The sequence below is a fragment of the Nannobrachium achirus genome (assembly GCF_963921795.1).
Source record: "Nannobrachium achirus genome assembly, chromosome: 4".
Classification (NCBI taxonomy): Eukaryota; Metazoa; Chordata; class Actinopteri; order Myctophiformes; family Myctophidae; genus Nannobrachium; species Nannobrachium achirus.
In genome coordinates, this window is record NC_137813.1 from 35,934,879 (window position 1) to 35,955,631 (window position 20,753).

At 41.3% G+C, this 20,753-nt stretch overlaps 2 protein-coding genes across 2 annotated transcripts in view; both read left to right on the forward strand.

Annotated features, from left to right (window-relative positions):
* Positions 1-21: 21 nt before the first annotated feature.
* grap2a (GRB2 related adaptor protein 2a) lies at positions 22-10,118 on the forward strand. Its single transcript, XM_080724122.1, has 8 exons — positions 22-112; positions 4,995-5,117; positions 5,626-5,717; positions 6,795-6,914; positions 7,145-7,334; positions 7,968-8,069; positions 8,645-8,761; positions 9,212-10,118. Exons 2-8 carry the CDS (start codon positions 5,040-5,042, stop codon positions 9,389-9,391), a joined length of 879 nt encoding a protein of 292 aa, XP_080580248.1. The 5' UTR covers positions 22-112; positions 4,995-5,039; the 3' UTR covers positions 9,392-10,118.
* A 564-nt stretch (positions 10,119-10,682) lies between these two features.
* fam83fa (family with sequence similarity 83 member Fa) overlaps positions 10,683-20,753 on the forward strand; it is a gene marked incomplete at both ends in the record, with an annotated part of 13,739 nt that continues 3,668 nt past the window's right edge. The window contains one exon of the mRNA XM_080723834.1: positions 10,683-11,159. Within this exon, the coding sequence (XP_080579960.1) occupies positions 10,683-11,159 (477 nt within the window). The remainder of the gene's footprint in view (positions 11,160-20,753) is intronic.

The following is a 20,753-nucleotide window of genomic DNA, read 5'->3' on the forward strand; positions in this document are numbered from 1 at the left end:
ATCTGCATTCAACCACAAACGACAGGCGACCCAACGGCAGACACTGAGACGACCCTATAGTGCCAGTCACCTATCTGACCTGCCCAGTGTGCATGGGCTGCTGCACTTTCAGGTAAATTGAAAATAATAATTTGTCTGTCTTTAACCCCCCCCCTCTCTCTCTCTCTCCCTCTCCCTCTCTCTCTCCACACTGCTACTACTGTAAATTTGAGCTACTGTTATTTTGTTTGCATAGCAGCCAATGTATCACTGCTTTTCACAGAAGGGAAAAACAAAGTTGCGTAATGGCAATGATTTGTAGATCACTGACACTGATTCTGTTGATAATTAAATAAGCTAGCTACTGCCAAAAGTATGGGTGCTGTTCCAAAACTAATTTGCTGTTTACGACTGCCTTCCATGTCATTAGGCATTTTTAAGCCTTATTGTTTGATTATCTAGTGTGTTCCTCTTTGCTTTCAGTTACATGTTTAAATGTAGGGGATGTAATTTAGAAACTTATTGTTAGGATGGGAGAGGAATAAAAAAAAGCTTGCCAAACAACTCATAAGTGAGCTATTTTAAACACCAAGTCATCATGCCTGTTGAAGATAGTAAAACCAAAAGCTGAATGAGAAGTCAGTTAATTGATTCAAGAGGTAGTATTCCAACAAAGTGTTTCATAGAATGCCTAAAATGAAATATTATCAAGAACTAGTCCTAGTCCTATAGTCCCCAGCAATCTAATTTCAAGTCATAATTTATTACTATCCCCCCTTCGGTCTTTGTGCTGACCGAGGAAATTAATGGTCAGGTTGGTCTTTCTGTCTAGGAAGAGAGAAGGGGATTGCCCCAACTCTAATGGCAATACTGTATTGTTATTTTCATCTCTGTTTACATGATTTGCCCTCATTCTTCTGCTCCATTGGACTACTAATTAGCTGTAGTTAATTCTAATTCAACAACTGCACCTGGTACATAATTACTTCAGTGTAGGGTAGCATACACGTCTTAGAATATCTTTGTTCTATCTTCAATCCAAAGCCTTGGCCTAAGTGTTCAGCTCCTATAAAATACAAAATGATCATCTTTGCCAGTAAGCACCACTTCAAAGTGTCCCATCATCATATGATATGGCATCCATCACTTTCTTTGTTGTATGCTCAGATGACTTGCAGGATGAGACTTAGCCAAGCTAATCAGCATTGTCACAGGAAAGATGACATAGCATCGGTTTGTCTTTTTTGTAAAATATTTAGGCCGACAGAATGACAAGAATATTCTACTATTATTTAGTCATTTTACTAGAGAGACAGAAGAAGGACTTTCTATCTCAAAGATTGGAGGGTTTGTGAGGTTTACGGTACCGAAACCATAAACTTGCAAACATTTCTACAGTATATCAAATGTTATCTTGTCACCATTCATATTTTCAGACTTGTATCAGCAACAATTAACAAAAAGTAAATCTAAACCGTGGCAGGGAGTTATCACACTATTGTATTGACTTGCATGCTTCATGCATGTACAGTAGGCCTATGTACAGTATGTACAATGTAATGAAGTAATGCTTATCAGTGTCTAACATATATGCTTATACTCATCGTTTTGTTCTAAATTATGTATATCGTCGTTGTCGGGTGAAAACCTTGTATGTCCAAAACTGTTCGTTTTGCATTTATCATTTTAAAAATGATTTAAACTAGTGAAAACAGCCGATGTACAAGCACACAACGCCTCGCACCGCGAGGTGTTGTGTGCTTGTAGATCTGCTATTTTCACTACTTTTGTGTGACGGCCTTGTATGATGAAGCAGGGCTTTACTTTGCGAAAGAACGTACATATTTGAAACTTGGAGATACGAGGTTTCCACCCGACGACGACGATATTTTAAATGCTTTTGGCAAAATTGGAAAGATTTGGACGTTTCTTTTGCCTATAGGGACGAGGGTGAAAGTGCTTAACGATTCAATTTGGCTTATTCATGCTGGTGGAATGTACAATATGTACAATCCTGCTGATGACCTTCAAAATCCTGGTCCACTCCTCTCTGTCTTATCAAAGAGTTCTCTTGTTGTTGTTATCACGTGTTAATTCAGGAAGCTAATACATGACCTATTACTGACAATAAGTGAATATACTATGTTGATTTTTGAAGGAGAGATAGAGTGGATGTTTTCTGTTCTGGAAGAAGAAATATTGAAGCACATGGCTGAATGAACAGATCTGGTAATGTGAGGACATCTGTGAGCATGACTTTTATGTGTAATTGAATTTGATGCCCTCTCTGAGTCGTTTGTGCATCCACACACCCTTATCGTCTTCAAATGATTGCGACCGTCAGGGAGCAGTTTACTATGAAAACCTCCACCGTCCGTCCGTCCGTCCGTCCGCCCGTCCGTCCGTCCGTCGGTCACACGTCACACGCACGTCACACCTTTGCCCTGCTCATATCTCCGCATCAGTATGACATCACACCACATGTGTACACAAACCTTTGTGTACGTTGCTGTGGCAACAGTCTGTTGTTGCTGGTCTGTTAGTGTACGTTAGCAACCACCTTAGCAACCATGGTTTTACCCTAGCAACCAACTGTTTACCCTAGCAACCAACTGTTTACCATAGCAACCATGTTTTTTTACCCTAGCAACCAACTGTTTACCATAGCAACCAGATACGCAGAGCAGGGATCTCCATATATGGGCATAAACAGGTGACATCACACTGATGTCAGATACTCAGAGCAGGGATTTCTCCATAATATATGGGCATAAAAGGGATTCTGTTAGGGATCTCCATATATGGGCATAAAAGGGATTCTGTTAGGGATCTCCATATATGGGCATACAAGGGATTCTGTTAGGGATCTCCATATATGGGCATAAAAGGGATTCTGTTAGGGATCTCCATATATGGGCATAAAAGGGATTCTGTTAGGGATCTCCATATATGGGCATAAAAGGGATTCTGTTAGGGATCTCCATATATGGGCATAAAAGGGATTCTGTTAGGGATCTCCATATATGGGCATAAAAGGGATTCTGTTAGCTGTTAGTGATCTCCATATATGGGCATAAAAGGGATGCTGTTAGGGATCTCCATATATGGGCATAAAAGGGATTCTGTTAGGGATCTCCATATATGGGCATGAAAGGGATTCTGTTAGGGATCTCCATATATGGGCATAAAAGGGATTGTATCCCAGATGATGCCCTGTTAGGAGATCCACACTAACAGAATCCATATATGGTCCTACCGACAGCTGCTATAAGCCAACCCTGGCGATAAGGTCTGAGTCGAAGAAATGCTTCTTTCCTGGCAAGAATTGCCCCTTTATACTGTAGGGCTCGTTTGTGTATTGTATGACATCACGCCACATCATCGGCTGAGGACTGTGTGATGTCATCATATCTCCATATATGGAGACATAAGTTGCTCATGCCCAAATATGGGCTGGTGAGGTCAGACTTAGTGTGATGCGTAGGTTATCTCCATATATGGAGATTCAACTTCAATGAGTAACCATGGCAAACTGTCAACTGCCCGTATGTCTTGATAATTGGTAAAACAAACTTTTGGCCTATTTGTGGAGATAAGCGACCAACGGTCGCTTATCTCCGGATTAGGGAGTCTTACTGGTACATGTCCTCATCCATGGCTGTCCTGATTGAATGATGCTAAAGAAAATACATTAAAAGTGGGTTATTTGATGATCAGGGATGGAATGTATTGTAGAGTATAGGGGCTTAAGGATTGAAACTACCATGATATTATGGGAGAGAGCATTTCAACATCTCCCCTACTGTACATAACGTAACCGTGAAAAGAGTTGAGTGTTAATTCAAGTCTGTGGGAAGATAGCCAAATGAAACATTAAAGATAATTGCCTTCATGGGATTTGAATCAAGCGAAGAGATCTAACTTGCAATAAGTGTAATGGGGTGTTCAGTGGCTTGAGTGTCCCTTTTTAATGCAGAATTAGATTTGTACCTTTTCCAGTTTCATACTGATCCCCACCAACCGTGCCCCACCCCTTTCTCCTCCCTTGTCCATTTGTTGCATCTATGAGTAAACAGTTACTGTAGAAACAAGTCATGTTGTTGGTCAGTCTAATGAATCTCTGGCCTGATCGTAGCAAAAGAGAGGAAGTTAACTTGTGTGACCCCACTTTATTTTATGATGATGATTCAAATGATTCAAAAATACTTTTCCACTTCCTTTATTTATTTTTGCCTTTATTGTCACATACATACAGTATAAATCATTCATATGATGGAGTCCAACCAAACGTCTTCAGCTCAACTCTCAGCTAGTTCCTATAAATGAGCATTGTTAGACCACAACTCATGTTTAGAAATAATGCACATTTAAGATCTGTGTCCCAAGCAATAGAAGCTAAATGCAGCACACCTTATGCTTTGTAGATATGTTTGTAGAATGGCTCAAAACACAATTTTGTGTTGATGCCAAAAATGTATCTGAAATGCTGTAGTTTTAGATACTGTTCAAATTCTATGCATTATGTATTGCAAGTGACAATAACACATACTGTAGTACAGAGACATATCTGAAGGAAAAATAGATCCATCTTCATATATTGTCGTGCAAACCCACCACACAATTCAATTACATTTTTTCAATTCAAAGGGGCGTTTATTGGCATGAGAAAACATATGTTTACATTTTTGTTTTTGGTTAATGGGGAACGTATATACAGTAGGAGGGGGTACAACCTTGTGTAAACAGAGCTATATGTCTCGGTGTCGTTATACAGTATACATGTTATAAGGTACCGGTATAAAGCTTTTTTAAACTAATAGCAGCAATCTTTTTCTGCTACACATGTTTTTGCAACCACACATGTTTGGAGACTTTTGGCAGGTTGTGTTGTACTCGTCAGTTCTTGGATATTTGTTTTGTTTAGACTGTCGATAAAGCTGATGAGTCCGTGCTGACCCTTTGCCACTGAGTTGAGAGCAACTCGCATTAAATTCTTTCACTCTCTTCTTGCACAGCCTTGGACCTCCGTTCCTCCTCTTCATTTTCAAAACTCTGTACCCATGGAGGCCAGAGGAATGTATGATTTTAATGCAACAGCAGAGGACGAGCTCAGCTTCAGGAAGGGCGATATTCTTAAGGTGAGAATGTTTGTACATCACTTCAGAAAGTCGGACCGCAACAGTTACAATATGATTTTTAATCATGCTGCTTATTTTATGCTGATTTATCAGTGGACAGACATATTGTTATTACCTCTGTATGCTATCCTTCCCCAATGTTACTGATGTTTTGGTAACACGTTCTGTGTAACTCATGTCTATAATACGTTATTAAGTAAAGTAATGATGACATTCCTTGAGGTGTAGGCAGACATGTTTCACGTAATTGTTCTTGCATAGATTTAGTGCAATTCTATTCATTTGTTTATTACGGTATAATGACTTAATAACAGTAACAAATTAAAACACAATTTCTTTATGTAATTGTTGTAATTATTGTTATAAAGAATCATGAATACTTAATTAAATGCATAGAACAAAAAATATGCAGAGTTATAAGCAGATTATGATGCATAGAAGTATGTTTATAATGCATCATAGACATGGGCTTCATAGAAAGTGTTACCGATGTGGTTTATCTTATCAGATCATAGGCTCACAAGATGAATGGTACAAGGCAGAGATGCACGGACAGGAAGGATTCATACCACAAAACTATGTAGATAAGCAAAATCCTAGGTGAGTGTGTTTGTGTGGTGTGTGCGTGCGTGCGTCTGTGAGTGCGTGCTGTGTGTAGGGCTGTCATGATCATGAAATTCAACTCGACAATTGCCATACAAATAATTGTAATTAAGGATTTAATTGTGTGTTTTTTTGTTTTTTTTTGCATTGAACATTGCAACATTTCAGTTTGGCTTTTAGACTTTGTACTGAAAGATTGTGCAGGGCGCAATTAACTTACATATACAAATAACTGACTGACAGATTCAATCATTTTATGCTTTCAAATAAAATTTAAATGATAATTATTTTATGAAACAATTATGAGGCAAAAAAGTCTAATGCACAATTGCACACCTGATATAGGCTTAGAGATGGGTGCGTAGGCAGGGATCAACGTATTTTCAAACATGCACAGATTGTACATATGAATAAATGCAACGTTTCGGTCAATGACCTTCTTCAGGCATCTGAAACAATTAGAAAAAGAATGCCAAAGCCCATAAAGATAGCCTAATGAAGGTCTAAATAAAGACAGAAACATTGTGATTTCCCATTAAAATACTTTTTTGCATTTGAAGACTAGTGTGCAAGAGTTTTCTTCTTTTTCAGTTTGTCGGACCTTGGTTTGGTCTTCTCCTTGACGCACCTGTCGCCTTTGTAGGTGTGCAAGAGATTTGCATTTCAATGAAACAATTATGACAATTATTATCTCCAACAATTGCTATTAGGCAATTACGTATTAATTGTGACAGGCCTGTGTGTGTGTGTGTGTGTGTGTGTGTGTGTGTGTGTGTGTGTGTGTGTGTGTGTGTGTGCGTGTGCGTGTGCGTGTGCGCGTGCGTGTGTGCGTGCGTGTGTGCGCGTGCGTGCGCGCGCGCGTGTGTCCTAAGTGCATATGTGCTTGCTGCATGTTTTCTCACATGTACAGTTATAGAGTGATGTTTATGCATCTGTCTGTAAAGATAAACAAGGCTTATAGTCTAATTTGCCACATGATTAGGGCTGCAACAGTTAATTTTACTAATCGATTTAATGGATAATACAAAATAATAAATAAATCTGTAATTGAATAAATGACGCGTTTCTCTCTAGCTGGTTCCAAGAAAATGCCAGTCGTGGTACTGCAGAGGAGCTTCTGATGAACAGAGAGGTGGGAGGTTTTCTGATCCGAGGATGCCAGAGTTCTCCTGGAGATTTCTCAATTTCTGTTAAGTATGTGTGCACGTGTGTGTGTGTATGTGAGTGGGAGAGAGAGAGAGAGAGAGAGAGAGAGAGAGAGAGAGAGAGAGAGAGAGAGAGAGAGAGAGAGAGAGAGAGAGAGAGAACATTTTTCTGTTTTTATGTTAGTATAACTTTAAACTCGTAGATATTTAGATTGACCAGCATGGGACATTTTACATTTTCAAGTGTTCACAAATATAAACATGCCGTCTCCTCCACAGACATGACTGTGACGTGCAGCATTTCAAAGTGATGAAAGACAGCAAAGGCAACTACTTCCTATGGTCTGAGAAGTTTACCTCCCTAAACAAACTGGTGGAATTCTACAAGTCCACCTCCATCTCTAAACTGAGGGAAATCTACCTCCTTGATGGAAGCCAAGACAGCAAGTGTTCCTCTACACTCCAAACGGTATTTCATTTGTATGTGTGCCTCTATCAAGCTATAGCTACAGATGGATGAAGGTCACATTTTATCTGGCCTTACAGTAGCTACAGACATTGTGGTGGAGAAGCTTCCTCAAAACAGTTAAATTGACCGGGTAATTGTGACCTGGCGGTCACAATTATCCAGTCACTATCAAAACCTCCACCTCCATCTGTCAGTCACGTCACGTCACGTCACGTCACGTCACGTCACACTTTTGCCCTACTCATATCTCAACCACCGTTGCCCCTATCAATGCCAAACTTTGCACACACACCCCTTGGATGGCAACTCACAACCTGATTTCTCACATGGCCCTTTTCTAGCGCCACCATGAAGCAGATTATTGCAAAACACATTTTTGGACACTGCTCCTACAGATTTTGGCCTACAATCACGCAAAGCGGTACACAGTATCTCTAAAGTGAAAAGATCTGTCCCATTTCCCATATTCCCTCCTCATTGGCTACGATTGCCTTCTAAAGTTTGTGTATGCAACCTGACGGGTCGGTTATCTCCCGATTAGGGAGTCTTATGGTTACACAGGATACTATCCAAGCTTTAAATCGGTTTAAATACAATTTTTCTAATTCTGAGATTGTTGTGTATCTTTCTCAGTTGAAAAGGGGGAGTCTGCCAGAGCAGCGGAACTATGTCAACACCCCTTCGGCTACAACAGCTACACAGCGCAGAGCCTCAGACCAACCTCACAACCAGCTGGTACATATACTCCCCATTATTTCATCATGATTCATACTGGCAAGCTATTTTTCTATCTGGGTGCAGCTTGGTTCATTCACTGCAGCATTCTAGTTTATTTTAATCTAATCCAATAATCAGTATGGGCTAACCTGTTGAGTTGCTCTGGTTTAGGTTGAAAACTAGACCAGTGATTCACAAACTAGACCAGGGCCCACTCGTGGGCGTTGTGGATATTGCAAATGGGTACCCAAATAATTATGCGAAACACAAACATTTTAATGATAATATAACAATATAACAATATTTATATATTGAGATGCTTTCGACAAACATGATCAAGTGGGGGCAGGCCTTGGTGCCCCCACTCGGATTGGAGGAAGGCCTCACTATCCTGATTGGAGGAAAACTTGTCACCCAACAGTTTTTTAAACTGCTTTTTTCTCCTCACAGGAGATAAGGCTGAAGTCTAAATATGGACCAAACACTATAGTCAGAACATAGACCCATCACTTACCCTACTATACCTATAAAACTGGGCCCTGGCCCATAAAGGTTGGGAACCACTGAACTAGACTATTCCTTCCTCCCTATAGAGTAAGAGAGCTGGTCTAGAAGAGAGGGCCCACACGATTGGCCATACAGGAAGAAGCAGTCCGGTTAATACAGCCTCTGTATCCCGTCGAACAGCAGATACCATGCCCAATCCTCAGGTAGGCCTGCTGTCTCTTCAATTCCACCTCACTGAGAGGACTGGGATTTTTCACATTTTGGATTACCAGTCATTTGGGTTTGGGAAATTAATATCTAATGAACCTTCGGACTTATGGGCAGTCCCCCCTTATGGTGGCTACTGTATGATATTTTTGCTGTCAAGTGGAAACCTTGTATGTCCAAAATCGTTTGTTTTGCATTTATCATTTAGAAAATGATCTAAAACAGTGAAAATAGCCGATCTACAAGCACACAGTGCCTCGCAGTGGCACTGTGTGCTTGTAGATCAGTTGTTTTCACTACTTTTGTTTGACGGCCTTGTGTGATGAAGCAGAGCTTTACTTTGCGAAAAAAAAAAACATACAAATGTGAAACTTGAGATACGAGATTTCTGCCCGACAGTGACGGTATGCTTCTGTCATGTGTGTGCATGAATGTTGTGTCCACAGAGGGCAGCCACTATAAAGGCGAAGGCACTGTACGATTTCACAGCAGAAGAAGACGATGAACTTGGCTTCAGTTCTGGTGATGTCATTGAAGTGCTGGATCGTTCAGATGCAACATGGTGGAAAGGGAGACTGCGCGGGAAAAGTGGCCTGTTTCCAGCTAATTACACGTCGCCACTGTGAGAATCACCCCAGGGGCGATGCACACGATGAGTCGGTTGTGTATCTTTGACTTACTCATCGGCTATGGAGTCCACCATGGATATATATGCCTTGAACTGCACAGTGACATGAACACAAAAGATAAAACCATCAGTGAGTCATCCAATGTTTGGCTATCTTGTCAACAACTTCATACTTCTTGGTGCAGACAGCCTATAAGAGAAAGGTCAGACTGATGTGATGTTACAATTCATAGTGGTTCTGGTTCTGGTTCACATCTTAAAGGTAGCATATGTGATATTTTTGTTTAAAATAAAACATTTCTTTGTTTTTTGAGTATTTGGGGTCAGGGGTCTTCTCGTCCCCCTGTCTCTTTAATAATCAGGCAATAATTATTTTAGGTCGGTTGCCAATTACAGCCAATCAGGAGAGAGTACCCATTTGTTATCTTAAATGTTATAGTTTTCCAGTTCCAATTTTGTCTTCTCACTTCTTTGGATCACCATCACCATCACCACTTCCAATTTCACTTGTTATACAAACAAACGCTCTCAATGATTGGTATCATCAGAATATAGAGCTAACAATCACTTACTAGTGATTAGTGAACATACTGTAATAAGCTCCTTCTTGTCTCCGTGATTTTCTTGAAAGAACTGAGACACCAGCACCTGCACCCACATAATCCAATGATTTGATGTGGTCTATTTAATAGAATGTCACTGCCACATGACACCTGCCCCATATGGAAAAGAAGTATCATGTGTATATACTGTATATACCGGTATATATATATATATATATATATATATATATATATATATATATATATATATATATACACACACACACACACACACACACACACACACACACACACACACACACACACACACATACATAATATAAATATAGTCACACATCACACATATATAGGCTAATATAGTCATCTCCATGATTCACACAGCAGGCCTATATAATGTAAGTTGTCACATTTTATCACATTAATGGAAATAAAATATTTTTCATCAATCAATTTGAATTATTATGAAGCAATAACATTGGTTTGTTGAGTTGGACCTTGTTTCTTTGGAGAAATTAATATCCTTTTTGCCATTTATAAACTCAAACAGTGTTAAGCTCCTCCCCAAACGGACTTTGAACAGGTTGAACGTCACCTGCTGCTGTGCGTTACAGTGCGCCTACCTTTAGGTTACCTGTACGCAGGTAAAAAGGTGTTCTCATTCTCGAAAGCATCGGCGGGTGAGAATAATAGGGCTGAGTCGTTGGAAACCGGTGGAAACTCGCCACTATGGCCGAGTCTCAACTACTGTGTATGGACGATGAGCACGTTAATGAAAAGATACCGGAGTCCAGACCAGAGTTTTACTACAGTGAAGAACAGCGAGCCGCGCTGGAGCAGTTGCTGAAAAACGGCGACGGCGCTTTCAAGATGCGTCTGAAAGAGGACAATGTCAAAGACTTTCTGTCCGCTAGGGAAATTAAAGGGATTCGAAAAACGTTCCACGAATACGACTCGGACAGTGGTGACTCTGAGTCTGGGGGAGGAAATGAAAAGTCCAAGGAGTCAAGTGCGGACTCTGGGGTTCACTCGACATACTGGCCCCAAATGTCAGACACTGAGGTCCCCCCGCTGGACCTCGGCTGGTCGGCCAGCGGTACTTACTACAAAGGAGCGACTCGGGTGTCCGTTTACACCCATCCACCAAAAGCGAATGGCCCACATATTAAAGAGGTCGTGAGGAAACTCATACAAGAATCAAACAAGGTACGTAAAATCGTGGTATAAAAGCAGGACACGTCATTTTGGTACATACATAGTTGCGATGTTGTGTCCCCATCATGTTTTGTAGTCAACAGTCACACATTTGAACATTCTAGGCTACATACTGTATGTGTGGGCTGTGGGTCTCTAGGAAAGAAACATTTATTAGGCTAAACAAACCTTTCTTTTTACGGAATGGGTTCCCAGATGAGATTAACAACTATAGTTTTCAGGAAATTTCGAGGAGTCAGTGTGACCTACTTGGCCAGGCATTATTCTACTTGATTGGTTCACCATATATCATGTGATGCCTTCTCTGACTTAGTGGCTCCAAGTACCTGAGGCCACTGTATCAATATTAGCCTGCTACAGATGTGACTCATGCCATCCTGTATTATGATCATTACACATAGGCCTAATACTAAAGTGCACAGGTCTCCGCCAGGTCAGGTAGGTTATTGTGGGCCAGCAATGTTGATAGAATATGACGCAGATCCATCTTGATAACATGACTAGAGAGAAATGTCATGTGTACTGATTTCAGTGATTTCCGTGGAATTTGGATAAAATCTGAAGGAGTAATATCAAAAAAGGTGTTAGACATAAGTTGGCCTCATGGTGGCGCTATAAAAGGCAGATGTGAAGAATTTGGGCAGATGTTTTGCTCTGACATGCAGGGAGTGTGTGTGCACAGTTTAGCTGCGAACGGCCCAATGGTGCTGGACTGGAGACAGATAGACGGACGCACACACGGGCGGTCGGATGGACAGGGTGCATCCTTCGGCCTGGTAGAGACAATTATAGTATGTAAAAAGCAAATAAATATTCTGCCACTGCATGACATGTATTCTAGTTTCCTAAAAGGATACCAACGAAGACCAAAGCACAAACAATTTCACTGATGAGCAAGAACGGCAACAAAAGTGTTTTCTTTGTGTTCTTTAATCATGTGAATGTGAAGGACACCATCACTGGAGACTGGCTCACATGCCCCCTTTTGACCTGGAACATTGACCAATGATGTTCCTTTCTCATCTCCTTACATTTGAGAGGTTGAAGCCTGTTCATCCACATACATGAAAATATGTGAAGTTGGCTTCAAGTTAAATTTTTCTCTAGAAAAAAAAGGCCCTACAGATAATTTACTGTACCTGTACTTGTACTTGTATCTTATGTCCTTCACTCTGTTGCCATTCCTATGTAGAGCTGTTGCTGTTACATTTGATGTGTTTTAAGGACCAGTGGGTTAATGATGTTGACATTGGCAAACATATTGTGGTCCTGTCTGGGTTTCTCATAATCAAATGGCATTGTTGGCAACAATATCCACTATGGCAGCTTCCTGTTCTGCAGTAAAGACTTTTCCCCTGCCACCAGTATGTTGTTGTGCAAGTTACATCGCTTTTGTTATTTCCGTGAAAGAAAGGGAGAAAGGGGGGGGCAAGGACGAAGAGGAATCAATAAAAAAAACTAACACATTGTCTACATATTTACGCAATACACAAAAATGGTACCTACCTGATATCTAGGTATAGCACAGTGACCTACTGATTCTCATTCCTTACTATTGGTGCCATAGTTGATCTCCCGAGATTGGGCTGACCCACTGACAGCCTCTCCCATTGAAAGGCTGTGATTGATTATAACATAATTAATAATGGTGACACAGATTTGATCTGAAACAAGTGTTTGTCTCTTCCCCTTTAAGCTACTTTACCACTGCACATCCGGGCCCCTCTTCCTCTATGGGCCCCTCTTCCTCTCATCTGCACTTGTCTTTGATCTCTTACTTGCTCAATTCTCGCAATAGTCAAAAATGGTGACTCACACGTGCGTGTGTGCATGTGTGTGTGTGTGTGTGTGTGTGTGTGTGTGTGTGTGTGTGTGTGTGTGTGTGCGTGTGTGTGTGTGTGTGTGTGTGTGTGTGGGGGGGGGGGGGGGGGGGGGGGGTTGTTAACTAAATTCTATACTCACAAGTCCGTCTCACATCTTGCATTGCTAAGACTGGGTGGAAACAACTGGAGAGTTAAAACACAACAACTGCATTGCAGAACCAATCAAAAGTCTTTAGGGTGGTCCTTCACATTTTGCGGCAGTGATATTATTGGTTTCCAAAGCAATTGCCACAGGGTTGTTAGCACAGCAGGGCTCTGTTCTCATCTGGAAATACGAGACATAACTAAATGCGTGACATACTGTACAGTACAGTATATTGATGTATGAATTGTTTTGTTTTTTTTGCCCACCGATTCAGTTGTTTTTCTTATTATGTTAGGACTCTTGTATTTTAAAATGTAGTACCTACGGTATTTTTTTTTTATCATACTTTGTTTCTATTATATACGTTAGAAATTGTTGGCAAAGACTGATCAGCCACATCAGCATTTCACTGCCATACTTGTATGAGCATGTGACGAATATAAAACCGCTTGAATTTTGAATCTTGACATGAATGATCATGTAATGAAATGTGCATGAATGGCGCAGTGACTCATAGGCGTGTTTTAACAAGCTACATTTGGTGAAGGTGTAGTAGCGGAGTGTGAATGGCAGTTTCAAATTAGGACTTGTAAAGACAGATAAAGTCCCATGTTTAGCCCTATTATTGGAATACCTCACCCACAGCTGCTGGAGACCAGCTGAGGATCCCTCACCTGGTCTATCCGAGGGCTGTCACCATCATGACATTTTACATGACGATTATTTGTCACTCAAATAATTGCGATTAACGATTTAATTGTGTTTTTGTCGTTTTCAGGCTTTGAAGTTGCACATGGCAGATATGACAGTTATGACACATAACCTAAATATACAAAGAAATTACTGACATATTTGACAACATTATACTTTAAAAATAACATTGATAGTGGAAATAGCCGATCTACAAGCTCACAATGCGCCGCGAACTGCTACTTCCACTATTTAAAAAAAATGTTTGAATATGTGAACATTTTTCAACATGGAAACGATTATGACGATTATGACAAAATAATTGCGATTAGACGATTATGTAATAATTGTGACAGGCCTAGTCTATCCACAATGGTGTCTTCTGCCTCATCTGTCACCTGATTGGCTGATTTTCCAGGTGTACAACCTTAAGCCCAAAAGTATCAGTTTGTTTTAGTGATTGGTTTGGCCATAGCCGGTCATAGCTACAGGTTATAAAGATAGTTTGTTTGTCCTAACTAGTGAAGCTAGAACACGGTTTCTTTTTTCTGCGATGTGGAAGATGGTAACTCTATCTCCAGATGAGACCAGTCCAGAATGATGAAGATTCATTGACTCTGTTGAGCTGGTTGGCTATTAGGTCTGACAAAGTGGTATTTTGAGATTAGCAGGTTATTGCTGCCAGGCTTGTGTTTATTTGAACTGTAACTGCACATAATTCTGTTTATCTTTTCTGGTATGGGTCCAACACTGTTTGCTTACAGTAAGTAGCTTACTCACCGGGTAATGTCATCTCAATTTAATTCATCTCATTGTGAGTTTATTTCCCTCAAGGTGACGTAAATCATCTACTACAGAAAACCTGTTAGGCTATGTATTTTGTGTGAGAGTGTTGGGTACGTGGCACCTGCATAGTTCAACACCTTGAAATTGAAATCACAGCATGCACACGTGGGCACACACGCACGCACACACACATACAGTAGGCTACATAGGAAAATAGAACTACTCCACAATAGGCCGGAAAATACAGTAAAACATTCTTTTACACAGTGATTAGGCTTCAAATTGTATACTACATATTTGTGTTGTTTTCAAGCCTGTGGTAGGTGGGTTTACATTTGAAAATCTCACTCTCTCTCTCTCTCTCTCTCTCTCTCTCCCTCTCTCTCTTTCTCTCTCTCTTTTTTATTATTATTATTTATTTATTATTATAGAAGGACCATCACTTAATTTGAGCCATGGACTGACAAAGTTTGAGTTTCAGAAGAACCCATGGTTTAATTCACAATATTTTAAGATGCATGATTATTATTACATTGGCAAACTTACTAGAAAACATGAAACTGTACACTTGGTACTGGTGTTGAGTCAGGTCCAAGAATGCACCTACAGTAATAGTGACAATAGGCAAATAGAGTGTCACATGATGTAATGAAATACACCCAAGAACAAAAAGGCACAGTGTCTGGTGGTGATAAAGGGATACTTTGCAAAACAGTCATCACACTTAATTCATAAAACCTGTTCAAGATATTGCCCTACTTTGCAAGTAGTGGTTTCCTCAGACGGAAACGCATCATTGCAATGCTACAGTGAACACATCCCTATGGAGGGGCATGATCAACAATGTTTAAATTAAACATCATAAGATGTGTTGATCCAAGTTTAATTTCAACCTTGTTGTTCTGGGTTTTATTTAAACTCGGATGAACAAACATTAGATTAATACTTTTATGTATGATTAATGTTTTAAAGGGTGATTGAAAATGGTTTATTATGTATCCGTTTTTATTTTATTTTTAAGATTCTAACCAAAAACATGAGCAAGACCAGTCAGTGACACTTGGGCATAAGGTTGTGAAAAGGTTAATTGGATTTATCCATTTGCTAGCAAGCTCCGCTGACTACTAGCTGACAACATGTCCATCCATGTCAAGCATTTATTGCTTGAGTTGATAGACCAATACAAAGTAATAATCAAGGATACCCAGATGGGGCTTGTACTGTACTACCACTATAGTGGCTGTTACAGGCTGTATCATTGCAACAAATTCTTGGTGAAACTATTGTTGAAGAAATTAATCTGCTTCCTTTATACTCAAATGGGTTAAGCTTATCACTTATATTCATGCCAGGAATTTGCCTCTGGTGTTCTATCCACCGTTACTAGCTGCCATCTTATTCAAACTTGATCCCTGTCTGTCTACACACTTTAACCCTGACGTCCTAATTTTATGATTGTCATTGTAGGTAAGAATGAAAATATACAATTCAAAAATGTTCTCCAATTTCTTTTTAAATAGCATATCTCTGAGCTGATTCACAGTGAGAGTGTGAAGGTTGGCTGCTTTTGAAATAATAAATACAGTATTGTGGTTTAAGTGTTGTGTAACATGATTAACTGATGAACTGTGATTTTAAACTGGTTTAGGACTAAATCTTTGCGCAACCCATGTGTTATAACTGTCAGTGTTTTGTCAATGTTTGTTTGAATAAATCCACACTATTGTGAGAAACCCCGCTGTGTTAATTAAACTTGAAAAACAAGTTCAACTGAAACATCTTCATGAACGACTCTTAATATAAGTCTTTAACAGAAATAACAGTGTTTTATTGTGTTTCGATTCACGGACAATAGGTCATATTCACTGACACTGTATTCACTTAAAGATTCCCAATTTATTTACAAGTAATCTTTTTTTTTCTTTCTTTTTTTACCTGACATCACTATTTAGTGAACAATGCATTATTATTGTTGTTGTTGCTAATGATATACCAGTAAGACTCCCTAATCGGGAGATAAGCGACCGTAGGTGGCTTATCTCCACAAATAGGGCAAAAATTTGTTTTTCCAAAATCTTCCTGATCCATGTTGATGACATGAGTGTAGACATGCTGTGTAGTGATATTCGTGATTTTAGGGCAAAAACTGTAGGAGCAGTGTCCAAAAATGTGTTTTAAAAATCGGCCTGAAGGTGGCGCTAGAATAGGGCCATGTGAGAAATGAGGGGTGGGGTCTCCGTGTTGCCTTGGCGGACGAATAGGTACCGGCCCCGGCTCTCCCGGACGCTCCTAGCCCGAGTTACGGCATTTTATGTGCGCTGCAGTGGCAGGGGGTCCTCCACTGGGGGCGCCACCACTTTTGCATCCGTTCTGGAGCACCAGGAGTCGGTGGTCCCCGGGAATTCCCCGCGAGCAGCCCCGTTGGGGTTGACAGCGCAGCAGTGAGCTGGATGCAATCTTACCTGGTGGGGAGGGAACAGGTGGTGGAGATTAACGGAACCCTGTCCCCCCCCCTCCCAGTAAGCTGTGGTGTTCCTCAAGGTAGCATACTGGGACCTCTGTTGTTCCTAATATACGTGAACGACATGGCATCTGCTTGCGACTGCAACCTGTTCCTGTTCGCGGATGACTCGGCTCTCCTAGTCTCGGGCAAGGACCACTTGCAGGTTGAAAAGACACTTAACTCTGAACTGAGTAAGATCTGCACATGGCTTAACGACAACAAATTATCAATTCACCTGGGAAAAACCGAGTCCATCCTCTTTGGATCAAATCATAATCTCAAAAAGGTAGATGACTTCACAATCAAAGTGGGTGACAAGGTCATAACACGAAAAAACGAAATCTCTTACTTAGGATGTATCCTTGAAGCTAATCTTTCCAGCGAAAAGATGACTTCAAAAGTAATAACAAAAATCAACCAACGAACTCGTTTCCTACAGAGGATCGCCCCAATGGTCAACTTCAACACACTGAAGACCATAGCTGGTGCAATAATCCAGCCCCTCTTTGACTACGGAGTCCACGTATGGTACCGTGACGCCCCACAAGCCCTTAAAACTAAACTCCAAACAGCCCAAAATAAACTAATTAGGGTCCTGCTTAACCTTCCCTATCAGACTCACCTCACCGCTACTCACCAGTTAAGAGTAGGGTGGCTCAGAGTAGATGACAGAGTACAGCAACTTGCAATGGGCCTGGTGTACAAGATACACCACACCACTATGATACCCAAGTACCTGTCAAAATACTTTATAAACGTTAAGGATGTCCATAATTACAACACCAGAGGCAGTGCCACAGATCACGTTCAACCCAGAGTCAACTCAAAGAAAGGGTCGAACTCGTTCTTCTGCTACACCACAAAAATGTGGAATGCCTTACCGAAGGCCATAAAGGAGTGTGGATCACTAGCATCCTTTAAAAATGCCCTGAAAAACCACTTACAGGCAGCAGCCGTTCGCAACTGGTAAAAAACCTAGCCCAACCCTACCCTCCCTGCCCCTTCCTTGTATATACTGTACATACTGATTGTTTAGACTTACTGTTACCTGCCGCTTCCTTGTATATATTGTATATACTGTACTTACTGATTGTATAGACCTACTGTTTTCTTTTTTCTTTACATATCTACTGCATAGTACTGTGTTCTATTTGTCTGTCATTCAATGTTATATGAGATACTTTAATGGTTTCCTGTTGAAATAAGCTTAGTCTTTTCATGGATCTCCTTTTAGTAGACCTTGTACCAGTGAACTGTACCGTCATGAATCTGTACATTTTCCTATGCAAACTTCTAATAAAGCCTTCAATCAATCAATCAAAAGTCATTTGGTCATTTTTGCACATTTGGTCATTTTTTACATCTGGGGGTCCCCCAGGGACCTGGGGGTCGCGGGGAATTCCCGGGGACCTGGGGGTCCCTGGGGCTCCGGGGGTCCTTGGAGGTTGTAGTTTGGCAGGCAAGGAGTGTGTGTGTAAAATCTGGCATGGATCGGGTCAACGGGTGCGGAGATATACGCAGGGAAAAAGTGTGACGTGTGACGTGTGAGCACATTTGGTCATTTTTAACATCCCCAGATGTTAAAAATGGTCATTTTTGGTCATTTCTTACATCTGGGGGTCCCCCAGGGACCCCCGTCCCTGGGGCTCCGGGGGTCCTTGGAGGTTGTAGTTTGGCAGTCAAGGAGTGTGTGTGCAAAATTTACACAACCTCCATGGCAACTATTGCTATGCATCCCATGTTAATCTATCTATAAATTCACAAAATGTGTGTGTGTGTGTGTGTGTGTGTGTGTGTGTGTGTGTGTGTGTGTGTGTGTGTGTGTGTGTGTGTGTGTGTGTGTGTGTGTGTGTGTGTGTGTGTGTGTGTGTGTGTGTGTGTGTGTGTGTGTGTGAAGAGAGGAGGGGTATATGCATCAGCGTTCCTGGTTGACCCTTCGGCTGCACAGATTCGCCAAGCTTTGTATCACGTTTGTGATACAAATGACAGTGCTAGTGTTTTTGAACGGTGCTAGCTGCTCCAATACGTCACTTTGTGTGTATGTCCACGTGGGCAAAATAAGTCATTGATACTCTGTCCGTTTTGAATGGAGAACATTGCATAATGGAGAGGTCTGCAATTTTCCCTTTTCTGATTGGACAATATAATGAGCACTGCTCACTTCACACAGGTGTTATCAGAGGTAGTGTAGTGGGTACCACACTGTCAACGGGTACAGCGAGTACTCTGTATGCGTTCTCAACTTTTCGTTTCCGACTTGCGTGGTCCCCGACTAGGCCCGGGCACAGGTCTATTCTATTGTATTCTAATGCATTATAGCTGCTTATAAGACTGTAGAATCATAGTTGCGACCGTAGGTCGCACTTACTATCAAAACCTGCACAAACTGTCAGTCAGTCAGTCTGTCTGTCTGTCCGTCTGTCTGTCACACCTCACACGTCACACTATTGCCCTGCTCATATCTCCGCAACCGTTGCCCCGATCCATGCCAAATTTTGCACACACGCTCCTTGGCTGCCAAACTACAACCTCCAAGGACCCCCGGAGCTCCAGGTCCCTGGGGGACCCCCAGATGTAAAAAATGACCAAATGTGCAAAAATGACCAAATGACCACCCCAACGGGGCTGCTCACGGGGAATTCCCGGGGACCACCGACTCCTGCTGCTCCAGAACGGATGCAAAAGTGGTGGCGCCCCCAGTGGAGGACCCCCTACACTGCAGCTCATATTAAATGCCGTAACTCCGGCTAGGAGGGTCCGGGAGAGCCGGGGCCGGTACCTATTCGTCCGCCAAGGCAACGCGGACACCCCACCCCTCATTTCTCACATGGCCCTCTTCTAGCGCCACCATGAGGCCGATTTTTAAAACACATTTTTGGACACTGCTCCTACAGTTTTTGCCCTAAAATCACGCAAATCGCTACACAGTATGTCTACACTCATCCCATCACCATGAATCTGTCCCATATAGCGCCACCTTCAGGCCGATTTTTAAAAACACATTTTTGGACACTGCTCCTACAGATTTTGCCCTAAAATCACGAAAATCACTACACAGCATGTCTACACTCATGTCATCAACATGGATCAGGAAGATTTTGGAAAAACAAATTTTTGCCCTATTTGTGGAGATAAGCGATCTACGGTCGCTTATCTCCCGATTAGGGAGTCTTACTGGTTATAAGAAGCAATAAATACTCATAATGCTTTGTAACAATCATAACCCATTATAAAACATTTTCTAATGGCTTAGGTCAAGTATTATAATACTTCATAACTGCTGAACAATAAATATGAATATTGTTGGCAAGGATCACAATTATGTATATTATAAGTATTTTTGAGCGGTGGTCACACCGTCTCCTATACGTGGCCGTGTGTGTGGGTATGTATGCGTCCGTCCGTCCGTCCGTCCGGCCGTGTATGTAGCCTGGCAGTACCTTTTCTGACCACACATGTTAAGGGAGGGGCGCTGTTGTTCACACACACACACACACACACACACACACACACACACACACACACACACACAGGGGGGGGGGGGGGGGGTTGGTGGGTAAACCACCGCTCAGTACACACGGGTGTGATTTTTAATATAATGCATTATAGTGTGACTGTGATTATTAGTCACTTTTGAT

Coding starts and splice junctions, on each gene's coding strand:
- grap2a (XM_080724122.1), top strand. CDS start 5,040: ATGGAGGCCAGAGGAATGTATGATTTTAATGCAACAGCAGAGGACGAG. Junction 8,070..8,644: donor ACCAACCTCACAACCAGCTG/GTACATATACTC, acceptor TCCTCCCTATAG/AGTAAGAGAGCTGGTCTAGA. Junction 8,762..9,211: donor ATACCATGCCCAATCCTCAG/GTAGGCCTGCTG, acceptor TTGTGTCCACAG/AGGGCAGCCACTATAAAGGC.